This window comes from Cibotium barometz, chromosome 20 (assembly GCF_041138505.1).
Source record: "Cibotium barometz isolate CiBa-2024 chromosome 20, ASM4113850v1, whole genome shotgun sequence".
NCBI lineage: Eukaryota > Viridiplantae > Streptophyta > Polypodiopsida > Cyatheales > Cibotiaceae > Cibotium > Cibotium barometz.
This window is the reverse complement of record NC_141065.1, coordinates 22,024,927-22,042,739: the sequence shown is the minus strand read 5'-3', so window position 1 is coordinate 22,042,739 and position 17,813 is coordinate 22,024,927. Positions and strand designations below refer to the sequence as shown.

The 17,813-nt window shown below is 44.5% G+C and overlaps 1 protein-coding gene across 2 annotated transcripts in view; it reads right to left on the bottom strand.

The window, feature by feature from the left end:
• LOC147627667 (ARM REPEAT PROTEIN INTERACTING WITH ABF2-like) overlaps positions 1-17,813 on the bottom strand; it is a 95,132-nt gene that overhangs the window by 72,045 nt on the left and 5,274 nt on the right. For both annotated transcript variants that reach the window (XM_086814604.1, XM_086814603.1), the window contains exon 2: positions 2,985-3,139. In XM_086814604.1, the coding sequence (XP_086670730.1) occupies positions 2,985-3,139 (155 nt within the window). The remainder of the gene's footprint in view (positions 1-2,984; positions 3,140-17,813) is intronic.

Below are 17,813 nucleotides of genomic sequence, written 5' to 3'. Positions count from 1 at the left end.
TCAGTGCAAGGCGTTGCTTTGCAAACTTGTGGTCAGAGGTTTTCTACCAGGCACTGAGCCTTGGAAGGATTTTTTCTTGTCTCAGATTTCCAAATGTACACCTAGGGTGGTCAAGAGAGACTAGATGCCCAGCACACGTTTTTTGTTCACACAGGCTAATTTCAGGGCACCATCTTCCCCTCTTATTGCAGCCATTGTTAGAGCATGGAGAAGCATGAGATCTTTTTTGCGACAAAGGCCTCCTAGGTCTTTGGATGAGACTAACCGACAACCTATTATGTGGAATGGGCTCATTAGGGATGAGGCTGGTCGGCCACTTAGTGCATCTCGTTATATACAGTGGTCAGGATGGGAGAGATGTGCACACACAATTCTTGTTTGGAAGACCTTTAAGAGTCTTCCGGAGGATCGGAGAGCTGCATCCATTCAGCATCTTAGGGGCTCTCGCATTCGTATTGATCAGATTGATGCAACTATTCCGCATGAGTGGCTTTCTGGGACCTTTCACGAAGACTATCATCCGGGTTGGCTTGGAGTTTTTTCGAGGATAGGCATACCTCTGCTAGTCATTGCTCTCCCGGGCCAGGAGGCTACAGATTGCATCATTTACTCTATCATGCCTGCAGGGAGATTGAGGAGATGTAGTATGGAGGAGATCATCCCAAATACTAGGCTTAGTCCAGTGAGGATTGTTGCTCGTTCGGGAAAGCATTGGTTCATTGACCCTTCTCCTCAGATAGTGACTCGTGGCTCTTGGTATTTGTGGTTATATGGTGGCAGTCCTATCAGATATCTTCAGTGGGATCCAAGAGACTGGGAGTGGATTGATGCCTTCGATCCTTTGAAAAGCCTTCCTTCTTTTAGTTTCATTGTCCGGAATGCCAGGCTTCTCCTCACTCGACAGATGCATAGGATCCCTACTCTCAAGCCTCATTGGGATAGCTATGATATTTCTCCAGTGATACAACATAGATATTGGCATAGACTTTGACACTCATATAGAAAGAGCCAAATCTCTCATTTCTTTTGGTTATTCTTACATGGTGGTCTCCCCACCAATCCGTGGAGATCGGTTTTTGGTGTAGCATCTTCCTGTCCTAGGTGTGCGGCAGATTCTGAGACTGTACAACATTGTTTATGGGGATGCAGCACTGCACAACAAATTTGGGGTTCTGTAGCCCAACTTATGGGCAAATTGAGTGGCCAAGCCATGCATGTGACTTGGAGAGCAGTTGCTTCGCTCTTCCAGTCCGGTCCGCAGCTTTTTTACGAGGGCTATGGTACAGATTCTGCTATTTTCATTCGTAGAGGTATTGCCCAGCATGGTTTATTGCAAGATGTTCCTCACTCTGATTATACACCCCCCAGACAAAGGATTGACACCAATTGGGAGATTGTTGCCAGTATTACAGCATGGCAGATTTGGAGAGCTAGATGCATGAAGACTATTGAGGGTGTCCAGATTTTTGGATCTCAGTGCATTAGTACTATATGGGGTGATATCATCCATACTCTTATGGCTACTTGGGCTCACATTCAGGGGCCCTCTCGTTATGCAGGCAAAGCGCATGATATTTATGCGGGAGTGGGACCATGGCATCTTCTTTTCCTCTAGTACCACGGGTCTTACATGGCATCATGATGCTCCTCAGTGGTTGAAATCACCTTACATATTGGGGTGATTCTATTCTTTTCCGGCTTATAGCTGTGATTGTTGTATGTTTTTCTCATACTTAATAGAAGTCTCTTTCTGAAAAATATATATATATGTATATAGTATGCATAAAGCATTTATGTGTGTTTTGAAATGCATGAATGACTTGTCTTAGCGGCTTGGACAATGCCTGGTATTTCTGTTTGTGATTGTCCATGGGCTCCGAGGACGCCTGGAAACCTGTGAAAGCGTGTGTGCACCCCTGTTTGGGACTGAGGTGGTGGTCTAATGTGTTTTGCAGATGGTAAGTGACCCCAAACTCAATTTAAAGCTTATATTTTATTATACTAAAGTTTACGAGTGCAGGTGTTCACATACACTTAAGTTTGGGCGGACAGTTTATAAAGTGTTTAGTGGACCAGTTTTTAATGAAACTTGGTCATTGCTCAAAGTGGGCAGCCCATCATGTAATAATAGCTCCACAAGTTGCTATTATGGGAGGGAAAAGCCAAAAGCAGCTAGGCACCCCCTTTTCCAGCTGTTTTTGGAGTGTGACACTCTAGGGTTGGAGGACACGTGTCAGCTTGGTATGCACAACAGCTCTACAAGGCTTGTCGACTCCTTCCAAGGCTGATATATAGCTGATTGCTTGCCTCCATAGCTGCTACAGACAAAAGCGATTCTTCCCTCTCTCTCTTGAAGCAAGCAACTACTTCTGGCTCCTCTACAGGGCTGGTTGACTGCTGTACAGAAGATTTCAGGGCTGCGTTACTCTAGGTTCAAGGCAAACAACACGGCAACCCTCTCATCTGTTGGGGTGACCTGTACACCATGTTTGTGGGCTGAAAACAGTGCTATTCAGTCCAATTCAGCAAGGTTCTTCGTGACAAATTCGAAGGTAAACAGTATCTAAACCTTCATGAAGCCTGTGGCTCTAAGGGTGGGAACTTCCTCCCCCCCTCTCTCTCAAAAGAAAAGGTGTGAAAAGCTAGCGGGTGGCAGGAGAGATGAGTGTGGTGCAATCAGCCCAAGTACAAGCCAGACTGCTGCTTGCACAGTCACAATACATGGTCATGTGTCAAGCTCCTTGCAATGTTGTCGGCAAAACATCAAGACTGCTCACTACTCAACGAGTGTGTGTAAAAAATTGTGCACAGATTCTCCTTGCAATGTGTAATTAAAATGATTATTAAGATAGAACGGCACAGAGAACTGAAACACCCTTAGGTATGTTACAGGAGGGCACAGAACCTTAATTACTACAGATTAATTAAAAAAAGACAATCTACATATCTTGCTCATGCTCAACAAAACCTCATTTTATGCTTACCTTTACAGCAAGTAGTCCTAATGCAAAGGCAGCATCTTTCTCAACTTCGTGCTCACAAGCAACAGGTCCATCATCCTCTTCGCTAGTGGAAGCATGTAAATGTTGAACCAACGCATCAACTGCACCTTCCTCAACTATTACCTCGACATTCTCCTCTACAAGACATAAAGAAGCCATTCAGACATAATGAGTGAAGAAAAACATTTTAAAATGAAAAATATGTGGGCAATGATTGAAAAAAAATACATTAGCACACTCAATAGGCAATAAAGTTTCTGCTGCATGGTGGGAGTTTTGAAACTGTAATAGCACAAACTGTAAACTGAAACGAGGAACCCTGCTGATGACAATCCTTGGATTTTCTCACGTGCACACCATAATCGGGTGCCACGTGGACATGCTAACCAGTTTTGGGCAGGTTTTGGGGCTGCTAACCAGCCCACATAGGCACCCAAAAGTGCCCAAGCCAAGCGCCCAAATGCACCTCTTTAGCCCAAAGGTGTTTAGCCCAATATGAACATGTTTAATGAATTCAATGGCATAACTTTTGGGCTTGCAAAGGCCCGCCAACTTGAGTGGTTTTGGGAGCTTTAAATAGCAAGATTAAGTCATTATTGAGCACACATTGGTTTATCAATGTCTTGATCCTAGATCAAGAGTTCACAAGTCCAAGTTAGTAGACGGCAGCCCCGAACATCAGTTTGCAGGACTGGAGCAGCCGGTGTAGTCAATAGCATGCAATTGAAGAAAGCACAAATTATTTTGAGTGTCCACATCGAGTCAAATATCCATTCATTCAGTTGATATATACATGGTAGATTAGGTTGATGTAACATGCGGAAGCTTCAGGTTTGAATCGGTAACTTCAATGCTCAAAATTCATCAACAAGAAGTTTCTTCCTGCAAACTTCGAGACAGATGTGTAGAAGGAATGGGATGAGGTAAAGCAAAAGGTCACGAGAATGTGTTAACATACCGTAATAATTTTTCAACCCTCTCATTGAAATTTACTTCTTATACTCCCATTCCATCACTAATGGAACTGTGTAAGTTTGTCAATGGATTGCAACCTAAGCTTATGCAAGCAGTTTAGACCTAAAACTTTGGAAGAAGCACAAGACAAAGCCTTGCAAGCCAAAGCCCTACACATGCCTTGGATGGTGGGCAAATCAAAGAACAAGAATCGAGATCCATCCCAAAAGAAGAGGTTCAAAGGAGGATCTCAATCAAGGAATGAGCCACAAGAGAAGAAGAACAAGAATGAGAATAAACCTCCACTTTACCAAAAGAAGCTAACCCACAAGCAACTTGAAGATTATGTCAAAGAGGATAAATGTTTCCAATGTGGGAAGAAGGTGTACAGGACAATGCACACCTCACCTCACACGCATAGAGTGGAACACTAGCTGACTCGTCCCAGACTGGGCTCACTTGGGAAATTGCACTCCAAGTCCTGCACCTTCTTGTTCAAATATGTCTACATGGCATCGAAGTGTGGGATGCACGTGACAAGTACTTTAGCCACAACTAAGGCCTTGGAGATGTATTTCTTTAGGCCCAGTATGAAAAGAGATATTGAGCAGTATATTAGAAAATGCTTGATCTGCCAAAGGGTCAAATTTGATCGACGAAAACCAACTGGACTTCTACAACCACTGCCAATTCCCAACCAGCCTTAGGAAAGTATTGCTATGGATTTCATTTTTAATTTGCCAAAGTCAACAAATGGAAATGACGGGATATGGACCATCATTGATAGGTTCAACAAGGAGGGCCATTTTATTCCAGTGAAGAAAAGTATCAAGGTACAACATATGGCTACGCTATTCATCCAACAAATCTTTAAGTATCATGGATTACCACAATCCATCGTGGGAGACAGAGATCCAAGAACTAACAGTCTTTTCAAGTGGGCTCTCTTTGATACAAAATTGAATTTTTCTTCTTATCATCCCTAGACAGATGGACACAGTGAGATAGCAAATCTCACCATCTTGAATATGTTTAAGTGTTATTGCTATAAGTACCTACCATTGGTAGAATATATATATATATATATATATATATATATATATATATATATATATATATATATATTATATACCTAGATGAATCCAAAAACATGCCCAAATTCACCTTTTCGGAACGTGCATGTTATATATATATATATATATATATATATATATATATATATATATACCTAGATGAATCCAGAAACATGCCCAAATTCACCTTTTCGGAACGTGCATGTTATATACTCGTGGTAGTCAACCCACAAGACTATATAACTATCAACTCCATTATGCATAGTATGGACTACATACTACGACATCCCCACTAACGTCATTAGTGCCCAAAAGTGGATGCAGAACTCTGTATCAAGATATGCTCTCACGCACGCACTCCACACACACACACACATAAGCGCATATATTCACACAAAGCCCTTCGTACTAAGTTTCTGTGAAACCTCCAGAGATGTAGGGCAGACTCAGCCATAATGAAGCCTGGCACTAAGGGAAGTAGCAAATAGAAAGAATTACAATAACACACTACACACTTCCATAGGTAAAGCTCCATTTGAGATCATTTATGGCAAGCCACTCTTGTTACCTGTACTTAGAACCAAAGAAGAAATTTTCCGTGCCAATGAGTTCGTGTGAGATATGGATAGAGCTTTTGCTCAAGTACGCAGAGCAATACAAGGGTCTCAAGCCAAACAAAAGACAACAGTTGATTAGCATAGAAGAACTCTTACTTTTGAGGAAGGAGATTGGATTTGGCTAAAGTTTGATAAAACCAAACTCATGATATCTAAAGAAAAAGAGCACAAAATTCCTAAATTAGCCACTAGAAACTATGGACTTTTTCAAGTCAACAAAAAAATTAGTGATGTTTGTTACACGTTGCAACTTCCGTATAATTGGAGGATCCATAATGCCTTCCATGTTAACCTTTAAAACCCTATGCAAGACCACCTCTAGAGGATCCTGTTATGAAGGAACCACCGGAAATGGATGAACGGGAAGAGATATTACAACCAAAAGAGATTATCTTCCATATGGTTAGGAAGAAAGGAAGGAACATCACCAGAAACTTACTCTTAAAGTTCCAAAACTATTCTCACATGGATGCTAAATGGATGCCAGAGAAGTATTTCAAGGACTATCTTGAAATACTCACAACTTATGAAGAAGTTGTCGCGCCAAAAGCACTTCATACATTGTCTTGAACATTGTCTTGAAAACGCCCAAAGTTTTCAGTCGGGTGGTCATAGACTAGATGTGCAAAAGACTGGAATTAGCACTCGAGTGGTCAAATTGACTTTGATGCTTTTGTAGAACCATTATATGATTGCTAATAGACCTCCTCTTAAACCTCTTGCAGGACATATACATGAGGAGTGTAAATGCTAGTTTGTGGTTCTAGTGAGAAGTGTATATGGTTGCTAATAGACCTCCTCTTAAACCTCTTGCAAGACATGTATGTGAGGAGTGTATATGGTTGCTAATATACCTCCTCTTAAACATCCTGCAAGACATGTACGTGAGGAGTGTAAATACTAGTTTGTGGTTCTAGTGATGGTTTTAAAATACAAATTAGTAATAATTAATTATATGTTAATAACCCTGTGTAAAATGATCTTAAGGTAAGGACACCTCACTTAATAAGACATACAAGTGAGAAGAGGACTCATTTATGGGACTTTCATCAACGTAGGAGAACATGGAAAATCACGGCTAGGAACTCGCCTATGCCAAACTAAAGCCTAACATGTGAGAAGTGGGTCCTTGTTGTCGGGACTTAAATGAGGAATCATTGACAAGTTCTGGTCTATCAGGGATGCTCCCAAACGGAGCTATGGCTAGTATAACAAAGGGATTTTAGGCTTGCACATGGGGATGGGTCTAGGCACATGGCGCTTAGGGGCATTTACACATGTGATCTTAGGGCATGAGGGCCTTGGGACTACAAAAAGCACTAGCCCTAGGTCTATTGTACCTTTTGACAACTTTGGAACCTTTATGATATCAGATATCTTTGGACATCTCTAGTTTTCACTCTAATCCAAGCTAATCAAGGCTAATCTAGGTTAAGCTAGACTAATCTCAAGCTAATCTAGATGTAGCTTTCTTGCATTGGTATCAGAGCCATGGATTCTCTTCTTTTCATTGGTATCAAAGCCATGGATTCTCTTCATTTCATTGATATCAATGAAAGAAAGCTACACCTACATTAGCCTTGGATTAGCCTAGCTTAACCTAGATTAGCCTTGATTAACCTGATTATAACAAAGATACACAAAAGGTAATCAAAAGATACAATAGACCTAGGGCTAGTGCCTTTTATAGTACCAAGCTCTCATGTCCTAACACCACTTGTGTAAATGCCCCTAAGCCCCATGGGCCATGTGCCTAGGCCCAACCCCATGTGCATGTGTAAGCCTAAAATCCCTTTGCAGCTAGGTGGTCAACCGACCAATTTTCTCCATGAGTGGTCTTGCATTTACGAGCTAAAGCTAGTTGAAAAGATCCATGTAGTACACACACGCTAATGTTAGGTAGAATTGCTCGTGCATCTTTCACAAACTCAGTGGCCCAATGTTAGCACTTTCATCCCCAGTTTCTGCTCTGTATGGTGCCCATTTGGTCCCCTTTTGTATGGCCCTTGCTTGTGGGCTGGCCACCCCTTTTTTAGTATTTTTCTGGGATTTTTCCCAGCCATTCTGGCATTTTTCCAGTGAGCCATGTCCAACAGCTCCAGTCGGCCTGTTTCTGTGCTCCAGTCGGCCAGCTCTTCCCCACTATAAATAGTGGGTGCTGGCCTCTCATTTTTCATAGAGTCTTGTACTTATTTGCTCCCTCACTTATGAGACTATCACTGTCTCTTGCTTGGGAATGTTTTGGTTCAGTATATTCAGCATAGTTTGCTCCATATCTCTCTCTCTCTTGCACTCTCTGTTCAGCACATTTCTAGTGCCACTCTGCTTCCGCTCTGTGCACTCTTTCATGGTATCATCGCTCCAGGTTTAGCAACCTTTCTGCTGCCCCAGATTCAGCCCTGTTTTCAGCACCTTCTCCTCTGCGTTTTCTTCCAAATCCATAGCTTTTGCTGCTGCGTTTTCTGGACAGCACTCTGCTGGTCGTTTTTTCTTCAGATTGGCTTCACCGATTCAGCCGTCTGGCTCTTGGAGATCAGCGTTTCATTGCCCACTTGGAGATTGGACTGCAGGCGGCCTGTTTTCTACAGGACAGCACTTGTTCATTGCTGGGTTTTCCTCTCCAGTGGTTCTTTCCCTTTGCAGAGGGGGCTTGTGGTGTTGCAGGCTTTGGTGGCACTCTTGGTACCTGTGGAGGACACCTTTTTTTTCTTCAAAGATTGTGCATTTCTTGTCATGTGCATCACAGATGCCATGGACATTTCCAGGGCTAGATCCAGAAGAGGCAAGCAGATAAAGAGCAGAACCAGATAGAACCAGAATGATCAGAGCCTCAGGTGTCTCATCTGAGGTGGACATGGAGCAGAGATGGATCAGATGGCTGTCGGCTGCAGAGGACAGTGGATGCTGGCTGCCAGAGGAGATGTCGGCTTACATCAGCATAGGGTGGGCAGCATGCGCATCAAAGACAAAGGACTAGCAGCAGTCGGGCAGGGGAAAAAGTGATTGTTTGGACATGGAACTGGCCGACCAGCAGTCGGCCAGCATAAATTGTCCAGAGACTCATATAAAAAGGTCCACATGCTCAAGGCTTTATTCATTCCACCCACTAGGGGTGTGGGTCACTTAGAGGTCCCATAGGGGACAGAATTTAGGGTTTATTACCTTTTTATGAAGGCAGCCCATGGCTGTACAGATTTGTACCTTTTTTGTACATAGTATATACTGAAATTCCAGCACTTCTCACTCTCTCTCTCTCTACTCTCTCTCTACCTGCGTTTTTGCATCATGGTGCGTTTTTGCATCAGGAGGTCTTCAAGAGTGTTTAGGGCTGAAAGAAGACTACCCAGAGCTTCCGCGCGTTACATTGGTATCAGAGCATCAGGCTCAGCAAAGCTAAACACTGATTCAGTCCCATATGATGGTGTACAGGTCCAAGGTACAGGAAAGTACACGGATTCGAAGCCCAAGGCGGGAACACAGATCGGGAAGAACTCCCAGGAGGTTTGTTGCTGGTGTTCCACAGTGCCAGATGGGGATGGCAGTTCCGTGAGCCAGATAGGTTCTAAGGGAACGGTCCCAAGGGAGGTTGATCCTCCAAGGGTGATGTGAGAGTGCCAGACTCAGTTCCAGGAACGAAGACCAAGACGGTGTTCAGAGTCAGGGCAGGAATGGATTGTGGACTAGAGGAAGACCAGATGCATAGATCTTCATCAGAGACAGAGTGGTTTGGAGAACAGAACGGATTTTCAGAGAAAAAAGCTTTGCCAGGGATGGATGATGACAGAGGGACTTCGGAACAGGATTGGGATGATGACAGTCATCCAAGAGCAGGTTGGACTCCCGTCATCAAGTTTAGCAGAGGGGGATGTCATGTGCATCACAGATGCCATGGACATTTCCAGGGCTAGATCCAGAAGAGGCAAGCAGATAAAGAGCAGAACCAGATAGAACCAGAATGATCAGAGCCTCAGGTGTCTCATCTGAGGTGGACATGGAGCAGAGATGGATCAGATGGCTGTCGGCTGCAGAGGACAGTGGATGCTGGCTGCCAGAGGAGATGTCGGCTTACGTCAGCATAGGGTGGGCAGCATGCGCATCAAAGACAAAGGACTAGCAGCAGTCGGGCAGGGGAAAAAGTGATTGTTTGGACATGGAACTGGCCGACCAGCAGTCGGCCAGCATAAATTGTCCAGAGACTCATATAAAAAGGTCCACATGCTCAAGGCTTTATTCATTCCACCCACTAGGGGTGTGGGTCACTTAGAGGTCCCATAGGGGACAGAATTTAGGGTTTATTACCTTTTTATGAAGGCAGCCCATGGCTGTACAGATTTGTACCTTTTTTGTACATAGTATATACTGAAATTCCAGCACTTCTCACTCTCTCTCTCTACTCTCTCTCTACCTGCGTTTTTGCATCATGGTGCGTTTTTGCATCAGGAGGTCTTCAAGAGTGTTTAGGGCTGAAAGAAGACTACCCAGAGCTTCCGCGCGTTACATTTCTTGAGATTGAGCCCAAGCTCTTGTGATGGCTGCTCCCACTTCTCTTCATATGTTTGCTGAGTCTGCCAAGTTGGATGGTTCCAACTACACCCTATGGAAGGTGAAGGTGAAATCGGCCTTGCGTGGCGTGGATCTCTGGGATTGGCTTGTTACACCAGCCAATGCCACCCCTCCCACCCTTGCTTCCGGTGGTGTGACTCAGGCACACATTGATATTTGGCAGTCGAATGATCGACGTGTTTTCTCCTTCCTGATGTTGAACTGTCAGGATGCTGTTCTCTCTCATGTGCGTACAGCAGATGCTGCACATGAAGTTTGGAAGGCTTTTGCAAATCTCTATGAGATTAAGTCTCCGGGTCGGATTTTGGCATTGGAAAAGCAACTTATGAACTTATCAGTTTCTGCGTTTCCATCTTTATCTGCTTTCATCTCGAAGATGAAAGATCTCCGGGACGAGCTTGCTGTTTGTGGCAAGGACATCTCCACAGAGGATATGGCTACTCGGCTGCTCTCCAAACTTCCAGAGAGGTTTGATGCATACTTTCAATCTCTGGTTTCTTCTCCTCGTCCTGTTCCAGTTACTTGGGAGGAAGTTCTCCCCTCCATTATGCAGATAGAGTCTCGCTTTGAGGAGCGGACTGGCACCTCCGGTGGCGCTGATGGAGCTTTGGCAGCACGAGATAAAGGGAAGTCTCAACAAAAGAAAGGTAAAGGGGGTTCTGACAAGAACTCCAAGGATTCCGATAAGGATAAAGACAACAAATCTTCAAAGAATAAGGACATTGAATGTCATTATTGTGGCAAGAAGGGTCACAAGTCACCCCAATGTCACAAGAAGAAGCGTGATGAAGCAGCAAAGAACTCTTCCTCAACGGCGGTGTCTCAACCCAAGAAGGATGATGGAATTCTTCTCTTAGCAGGTACTCGGCGTATACTTGCTCTTGTGACTTCTCAGTCACGGTCTTGGATTGTTGATAGCGGTGCTACTGCTCATATGACACCCCATCGAGATTGGTTCGAGGACTTCACTGCCAGATCAGGCGAGATCACTTTGGGTGATTCTTCTTCTGTGCCAGTGCATGGTCATGGCACTATCCCCATCTTCCGTTCTGAAGAGGACAAGAGGTACTTCTTGTTGGGCATACAAGTCCTGCAATCTCTGCCACATTCCCCAAGCTGTCTTCTCTTCACGAATGCTGAAAAGTAATGAGTCTGACACAGACAACATGATAGTAGATCTTGCCAGCTCATCCATATCTTCCCACTCTTCAGCCGTAAGAGAAGCGGGCATCACACCCCTTTCTTTGATAGGCTTGTGCTGCTTTTTCTGGAGCAACACATTGTAGCACTGGGTTTGCCAAATATCATAATTATGCGAGCCTTCAAGCTTCTTGATGTGAAGCAATGAAGAGCTCTCACCTGTGGTTGCCATAGCAATATGCAACCTGTCAATGCCCGACTCCCTGCAAAATGTGCAATCACTGCACCCAAGATGTGCAAACACTGCACCCAAAGCACACAAAGTGCTCACAAATGTTCTCCCAAGCTTTATCTCCCACTGCGGAAGCAAGAATGCAACTTTTCTCCCACTTTTTGTGATGAAAACACCAAAATCTGGTTGCTGCAGATTTTGGACAGCACCTTGAATGTGCTCTTTTGCCCTTCCAAAGTACTGTACAGCAGTACTAAGCGCTCACCAATGATGTACCAAACCTGTACCGGCAATTTCAGCAGCTGAATTTGAACCTTTTGATCACTCAAAACAGTGTACAGCCATGTCAAAACATGCACAAAGCTGTGCCAAATCTGTACCAGCAGGTGCAGTAGCAATAAATGCTCTCCTGGCTGTCCAAATGAGTGAAAATCAGATTTTTACAGTCCCGTACACTGCATACAACAGTCCCGAACAGAAATTGGGCAAAAGCCCCTTGACTGCAAGCTGATTTTTGAGGATTCAAGGCATAAATGTTTTGCCTGCTGCTTTGCCAAGCTCAACAAGCATACAAACTTGAAAAGCCCCTTGATTTGAGATCAATTTCTGATCATGCATGGTACATTGGCGCACATGAAGGCATCCAGAGTGTTCACGATGCTTCCCCCTGGCCACATATACATCAAATACATGAAAGCCCCTTGATTTACAGGCACATTGAGTGCTTGTAAGGCATCAGCACATTATCCACAGCATCAAATGCGATTGCCTGCATGCAAATCAACTCAATCGGCACAAAAGCCCCTTGATTTGCACTGCAATTTGCTGCAATTTTGCCCAAATGTGCGATTTTTCACATCATACAGCATGTATGAGTGCTTAATTGCACAATTACATCAAAAGCCCCAAATTTCGACATCCAATTTCCTGCAAATTGAACCTGATTGTGACCAATTTCCTGCAAATTGATCCTGATTGTGACCAATGTCACCCAATTTTGCCAATTTTGCTCAAAAATTGAGCAATTGGGCACCTGTACCTGCTCAATTGATTTAATTGATAAGAAATTCGCAAAAAATTGAAGGCAAATACCTCTGAAATTTCTGAATTTCTCTGATTTGCAGGTTGATGATTTGGTGCTATTCTGCAGAAAACTGATGCAGATAAGGGACTCGCTTTTCCTGTGACAAACCCATTTCAATTCTGGCCAGCTCTCAGATTTATCTCTGCGATTAGTGCCCAAAATTAGAGCTCAGCCAGTTGATTAGGTTGCCGCAATCGCAGAGGTTGAACACAATCACTAGTGTCTGGATTTAGCATGGCTATGGCTGTTTTGGCGAGAACGCTTAGCCTGAAGCGAGCCAATGCGAGGGCGAAGACTTTCCGAAGGACGGACGGCAGCGCTTGTTGACGTCGCCTTCCTGATGTATTCGAATTCTTCGCCAATGTTCGGCTGGCTGCTCACGCTCGACGCCCAGCGCACAAGAACGAGTCAGCTAGCTATCCTATCCTCCTTCGCTCCACGCTCAGATGCAGAAGTGGCTGCCCGCAGGCGCAGGCTGGACTGTACCACCCTGCCGCGAACTCCTCCGCCCAGCGCTACGGCTGCTGCCTTCGCTCGCTTTTTGGACCAGCCAACCAGCGTGGGCTGCCCAACAGCCACGAGGTCTGGCCAAACTTGGCGCTAGAGGGAGGGCCATCGCTGGTGAGAAGCGTCATCAGCACAGTCGACTACTTAGGCTTGCAGCAAGGGACCTGGACACAAAAGCGTCGACTTCAGGCGGATAGGTGGCCGCTATTGCTGGACGTAGGCAACAGAGCCAGGCGCCTACAGCAGTTCAGCGTGAACGAACACAGCAGCAAAGTGAAGCGAAGGACGACTTGACACAAGGCGTGTCTGGCAAGATCTACTATCATGTTGTCTGTGTCAGACTCATTACTTTTCAGCATTCGTGAAGAGAAGACAGCTTGGGGAATGTGGCAGAGATTGCAGGACTTGTATGCCCAACAAAGTGCCTCAAGCAAAATGTATTGGTTGAAAAAACTCATAGGCCTTCAGATGAAGGAAGGGGCATCTATGACAGCCCATCTCAATGAGTTTAATGGTATTGTCAGCCAAGTCATTAATCAAAAGTTGGCAATGGACGATGAGTTCAAAGCCACTTTTTTGTTATGCACTTTGCCAGAGAGTTGGGACACATTCAGGACAGCCACTAGCAATTCGCATGCTATGCTGTCATATGCAGATGTTGAGGGTGCTCTTCTTCAAGAAGAGATGAACAGGAAAAACAACTCTGTTGGAAAGTCCAATGCAATGAATGCACGTGGGAGATCCCAGCAAAGGGGGAAAAGCCAAGAAAGGGGAAGGAGCAAGTCTCGCTCCAAAAAGGATTTGGAATGCCATTATTGTGGCAAGAAGGGACACATTAAAAAGCAATGCTACAAATGGAAAAATGATCAAAAAGAAAAGGGAAAAGGCAAAGACAAAGAGAAAGATGAAGCCAAAGATGTAAAGCCAAAGGGCAAAAGTGGAGTCAAGATCGAAGAAATCAATGTGTCACATGCAGGTGGCAGTGAGGATGAGGTCCTCTTTACTTCTTCACTTGATGCCCATTCACTTCTTACAGGTGGTCATGGTATGCACTCATGGATCATTGATTCAGGTGCCTCCTTTCATGTCACAGGTTGCAGAGACTTGTTTGTCAGGTACACTGCTGGCAATGAAGGAGTGGTTTATTTGGGTGATAACCATGCATGCAAAATTCTTGGCAGAGGTGATGTGAGGCTTGTATTTTCAGATGGCTCACAGCTTATGCTCCATGATGTCAGGCATGTGCCTGAGATCAAGAAGAATCTGCTTTCTACTGGACAGCTTGATGATGCTGATTATGTTACCACATTTGGTAGTGGAAAGTGGAAAATTAGTAAGGGCTCACTGGTTGTTGCCAGAGGCTCTAAGGTGGACACTCTTTACTTTATGCATGCAGGTGTTTGTCACCATGCTAATGTAAATGCAACCGAGCTGCCGGAAATCTCTATGTGGCATAGCCGGTTGGGACACATGAGTGTCAAGGGAATGGAGCAATTGTCTCGTTTGGGTTACTTGCCTTCTCTAAAGTTTTCAAGTTTTCAATTTTGTGAGCATTGTATATATGGTAGGCAACTACAGTGCCCCCACAAGAAAGCTCTTGGACAGAAAGATGCTCAGTTAGAGCTTGTGCATACAGATGTATGTGAGATGCCTCAGCTTTCTTTGGGAGGGGCAAAATACTTTGTGTCTTTTATTGATGATGCCACACGCAAGGTGTGGGTTTATCCTCTTCGTTTGAAGAGTGATACATTCTCAGTGTTTGAGAAGTTTGTTGCTCTTGTTGAGAATCAAACTGGCAAAACACTGAAGGCTTTGCGTTCCGACAATGGTGGAGAGTATACGTCCAAACAGTTTCAGGACTTTTGTGATGCTAAAGGCATCAAGAGGGAGCTCTCTACTCCTTATGATCCTCCACAAAACGGGACAGCAGAGAGGATGAACAGGACCATACAGGAGAAGGTCCGTTCTATGTTGTCACATGCTGCATTACCTCATGGTTTTTGGGCTGAAGCTGTTATGACAGCCGTTCACCTTATAAATAGGTCACCTAACACGAGGCTTGGTGGGAAAGTGCCAGAAGAAGTATGGACAGGGAAGCCTCCGTCATACAAGCACTTGAGAGTGTTTGGTTGCGTTGCGTACGTGCACATACGCAGGGAAATGCGCACCAAACTTGATCCTAAGTCTCACAAATGCATATTCCTAGGATATGGTGACAGAGGTGAAATGGGGTATAGACTTTGGGATCCCATGAATAGAAAGATCATACGCAGCAATGATGTCATTTTTGATGAAACATGCATGTATAAGGAGCTTGCAAGGCAACATGAGCCTGGCAGAGTCATCTTTGATGATGATGGACATCATGGACAACAACAAAGGGCTGTAAATCAGCCATTACAGCAGGAAAACCAGCCCTTAAATGGTGCTGAAAATGGTCCAAATGGACAGCCAGATATGGCAGAAGATATCCCTATGGATATACCACAGTTAGAAGAGATACCGGGCATGATTTTTCAGCCTTATGGCATGGAACAGGAGCCACCAATGGGTGATATGCAGGCTGGACAGCAACCTGCAAATGATGGTCATTGGGTACGGAGGTCCACTAGACCCTCCAGAGCCCCTGACAGGTTTGTTCCAGGGGTTGACTACTTGATGCTCACTGACTGTGGGGAGCCCTCGTGTTATAAAGAGGCTTTACAGAGGGCAGACAAGGCTCTTTGGGAACGTGCCATGAAGTCAGAGATGGATTCTCTGCATAAAAATGGAACTTGGAAGTTGGTGCCTTTGCCTGCAGGCAAGAAGGTTTTGCCATGCAAGTGGGTTTACAGGCTCAAAGTTGCACCAGATGCAAAGCCAAGATACAAAGCCAGGTTAGTGGCTAAGGGCTTTAAGCAGGAATATGGTGTGGACTTTGAGGAGATCTTCTCTCCAGTGGTCAAAATGACCACACTTAGAGCTGTGTTGGCTTTGGTTGCGCATGATGATCTGGACTTGATTCAGATGGATGTGAAGACTGCTTTTCTTCATGGTGATCTCCATGAGGAGATATATATGCAGCAGCCAGAGGGTTATGCAGTGAGTGGAAAAGAGAAGCTTGTATGCAAGCTGAAAAAGAGTCTTTATGGGCTCAAACAGGCACCAAGAGAATGGTATCATAAATTTGATACATTCATGAAAACTCAGAAATTCAGGAGAAGTGACATAGATCACTGCTTGTACACCAAGAAAGCTTTGGATGGCAGTCTATTGATCCTCATCTTGTATGTTGATGATATGTTGATTGCCGGGAAATCTCGTAAAGAGATGGATGCATTGAAAAAGAGGCTGCATGAAACCTTTGATATGAAGGATTTGGGTGATGCAAATCACATCTTGGGTATGCGGATACTTCGGGACAGAAATCAGCATGTGTTGTATTTGTCTCAGAAGGAATACATTGGCAAAGTCTTGCAGAGGTTCAATATGGACGGGGGGAAGAAAGCTAGTACTCCTTTGCCTCCATATGTGAAACTCAGTGCTATGGACAGCCCACAGTCAGATAGAGACAGGGCTGATATGGCCAAGATTCCGTATGCTTCAGCTTGTGGCAGTCTCATGTATGCCATGGTTGCTACTAGGCCGGACATTGCATTTGCAGTGGGAGTGGTTTCTAGATACATGGCCAACCCTGGCAAGAAGCATTGGGAAGCAGTGAAAGGTGTCATGAGATACCTGAAGGGCACACAGGATTTGTGCATTTGCTTTGGCAAACAGGATGCATTAGTGCATGGTTACACGGATTCGGATTATGCCAGTCATCCAGATAACCGGAAGTCTACTACCGGTTATGTATTTACATTCACAGGAGGTGCTGTGTCATGGATATCCAGGATGCAGAAGTGCACAGCCTTATCTACTACAGAGGCCGAGTATATTGCAGCCACAGAGGCTTGCAAGGAGGCATTATGGCTATCTCGGTTAGTGGTTGATTTGGGCTATACAGGGGATATTCCATTGTTGCATTGTGACAGTCAGAGTGCCATTCAGTTGGCAAAGAACCCTGTTTTTCATGCAAAGACGAAGCATGTGGATGTGAAGTATCACTTCATCAGAGAGGTGATAGAGAACAAGCAAATTCAGCTTGTTAAGATTCACACGGATGACAACCCGGCTGATCTGTTGACGAAGAGTTTGCCTCCGGAGCGGTTTGCTCATTGCAGACACTTGATGGGCATTGGATGAGGCCATTTTTCAGCCTTGATATGGCCTTGTATATTATCATGTACATGCTGATTTTTTCTTTTCCTTTACTTAAGGGCACTTTGCCTTTAAGTGGGAGGTTGTTGGGGTAAAGGCATAATGCCCACCCTTATAGTGTGTACAAGCCCATAAGTTATAGTACATAGTACACTTAGTACTTTTAATGTACTAAGTGCACTATGTGTACTAGTGCAATATACATGTGTGATAGGGGAGTCACACACTCACTTGATGAGTTGACTTATCCCCACAACTCTCTCTCTCTCCCTTGCTTCTCTGTGTATGTCTCCCATGAATGAACTCTAAACCCTAATTCAGGTTTCTCCCCGTCACTTCTCTGACGTTCTGTATATTCCAGATTTGGCTTTTAACCTTTTGTCAGTGAGTGCTCTTACA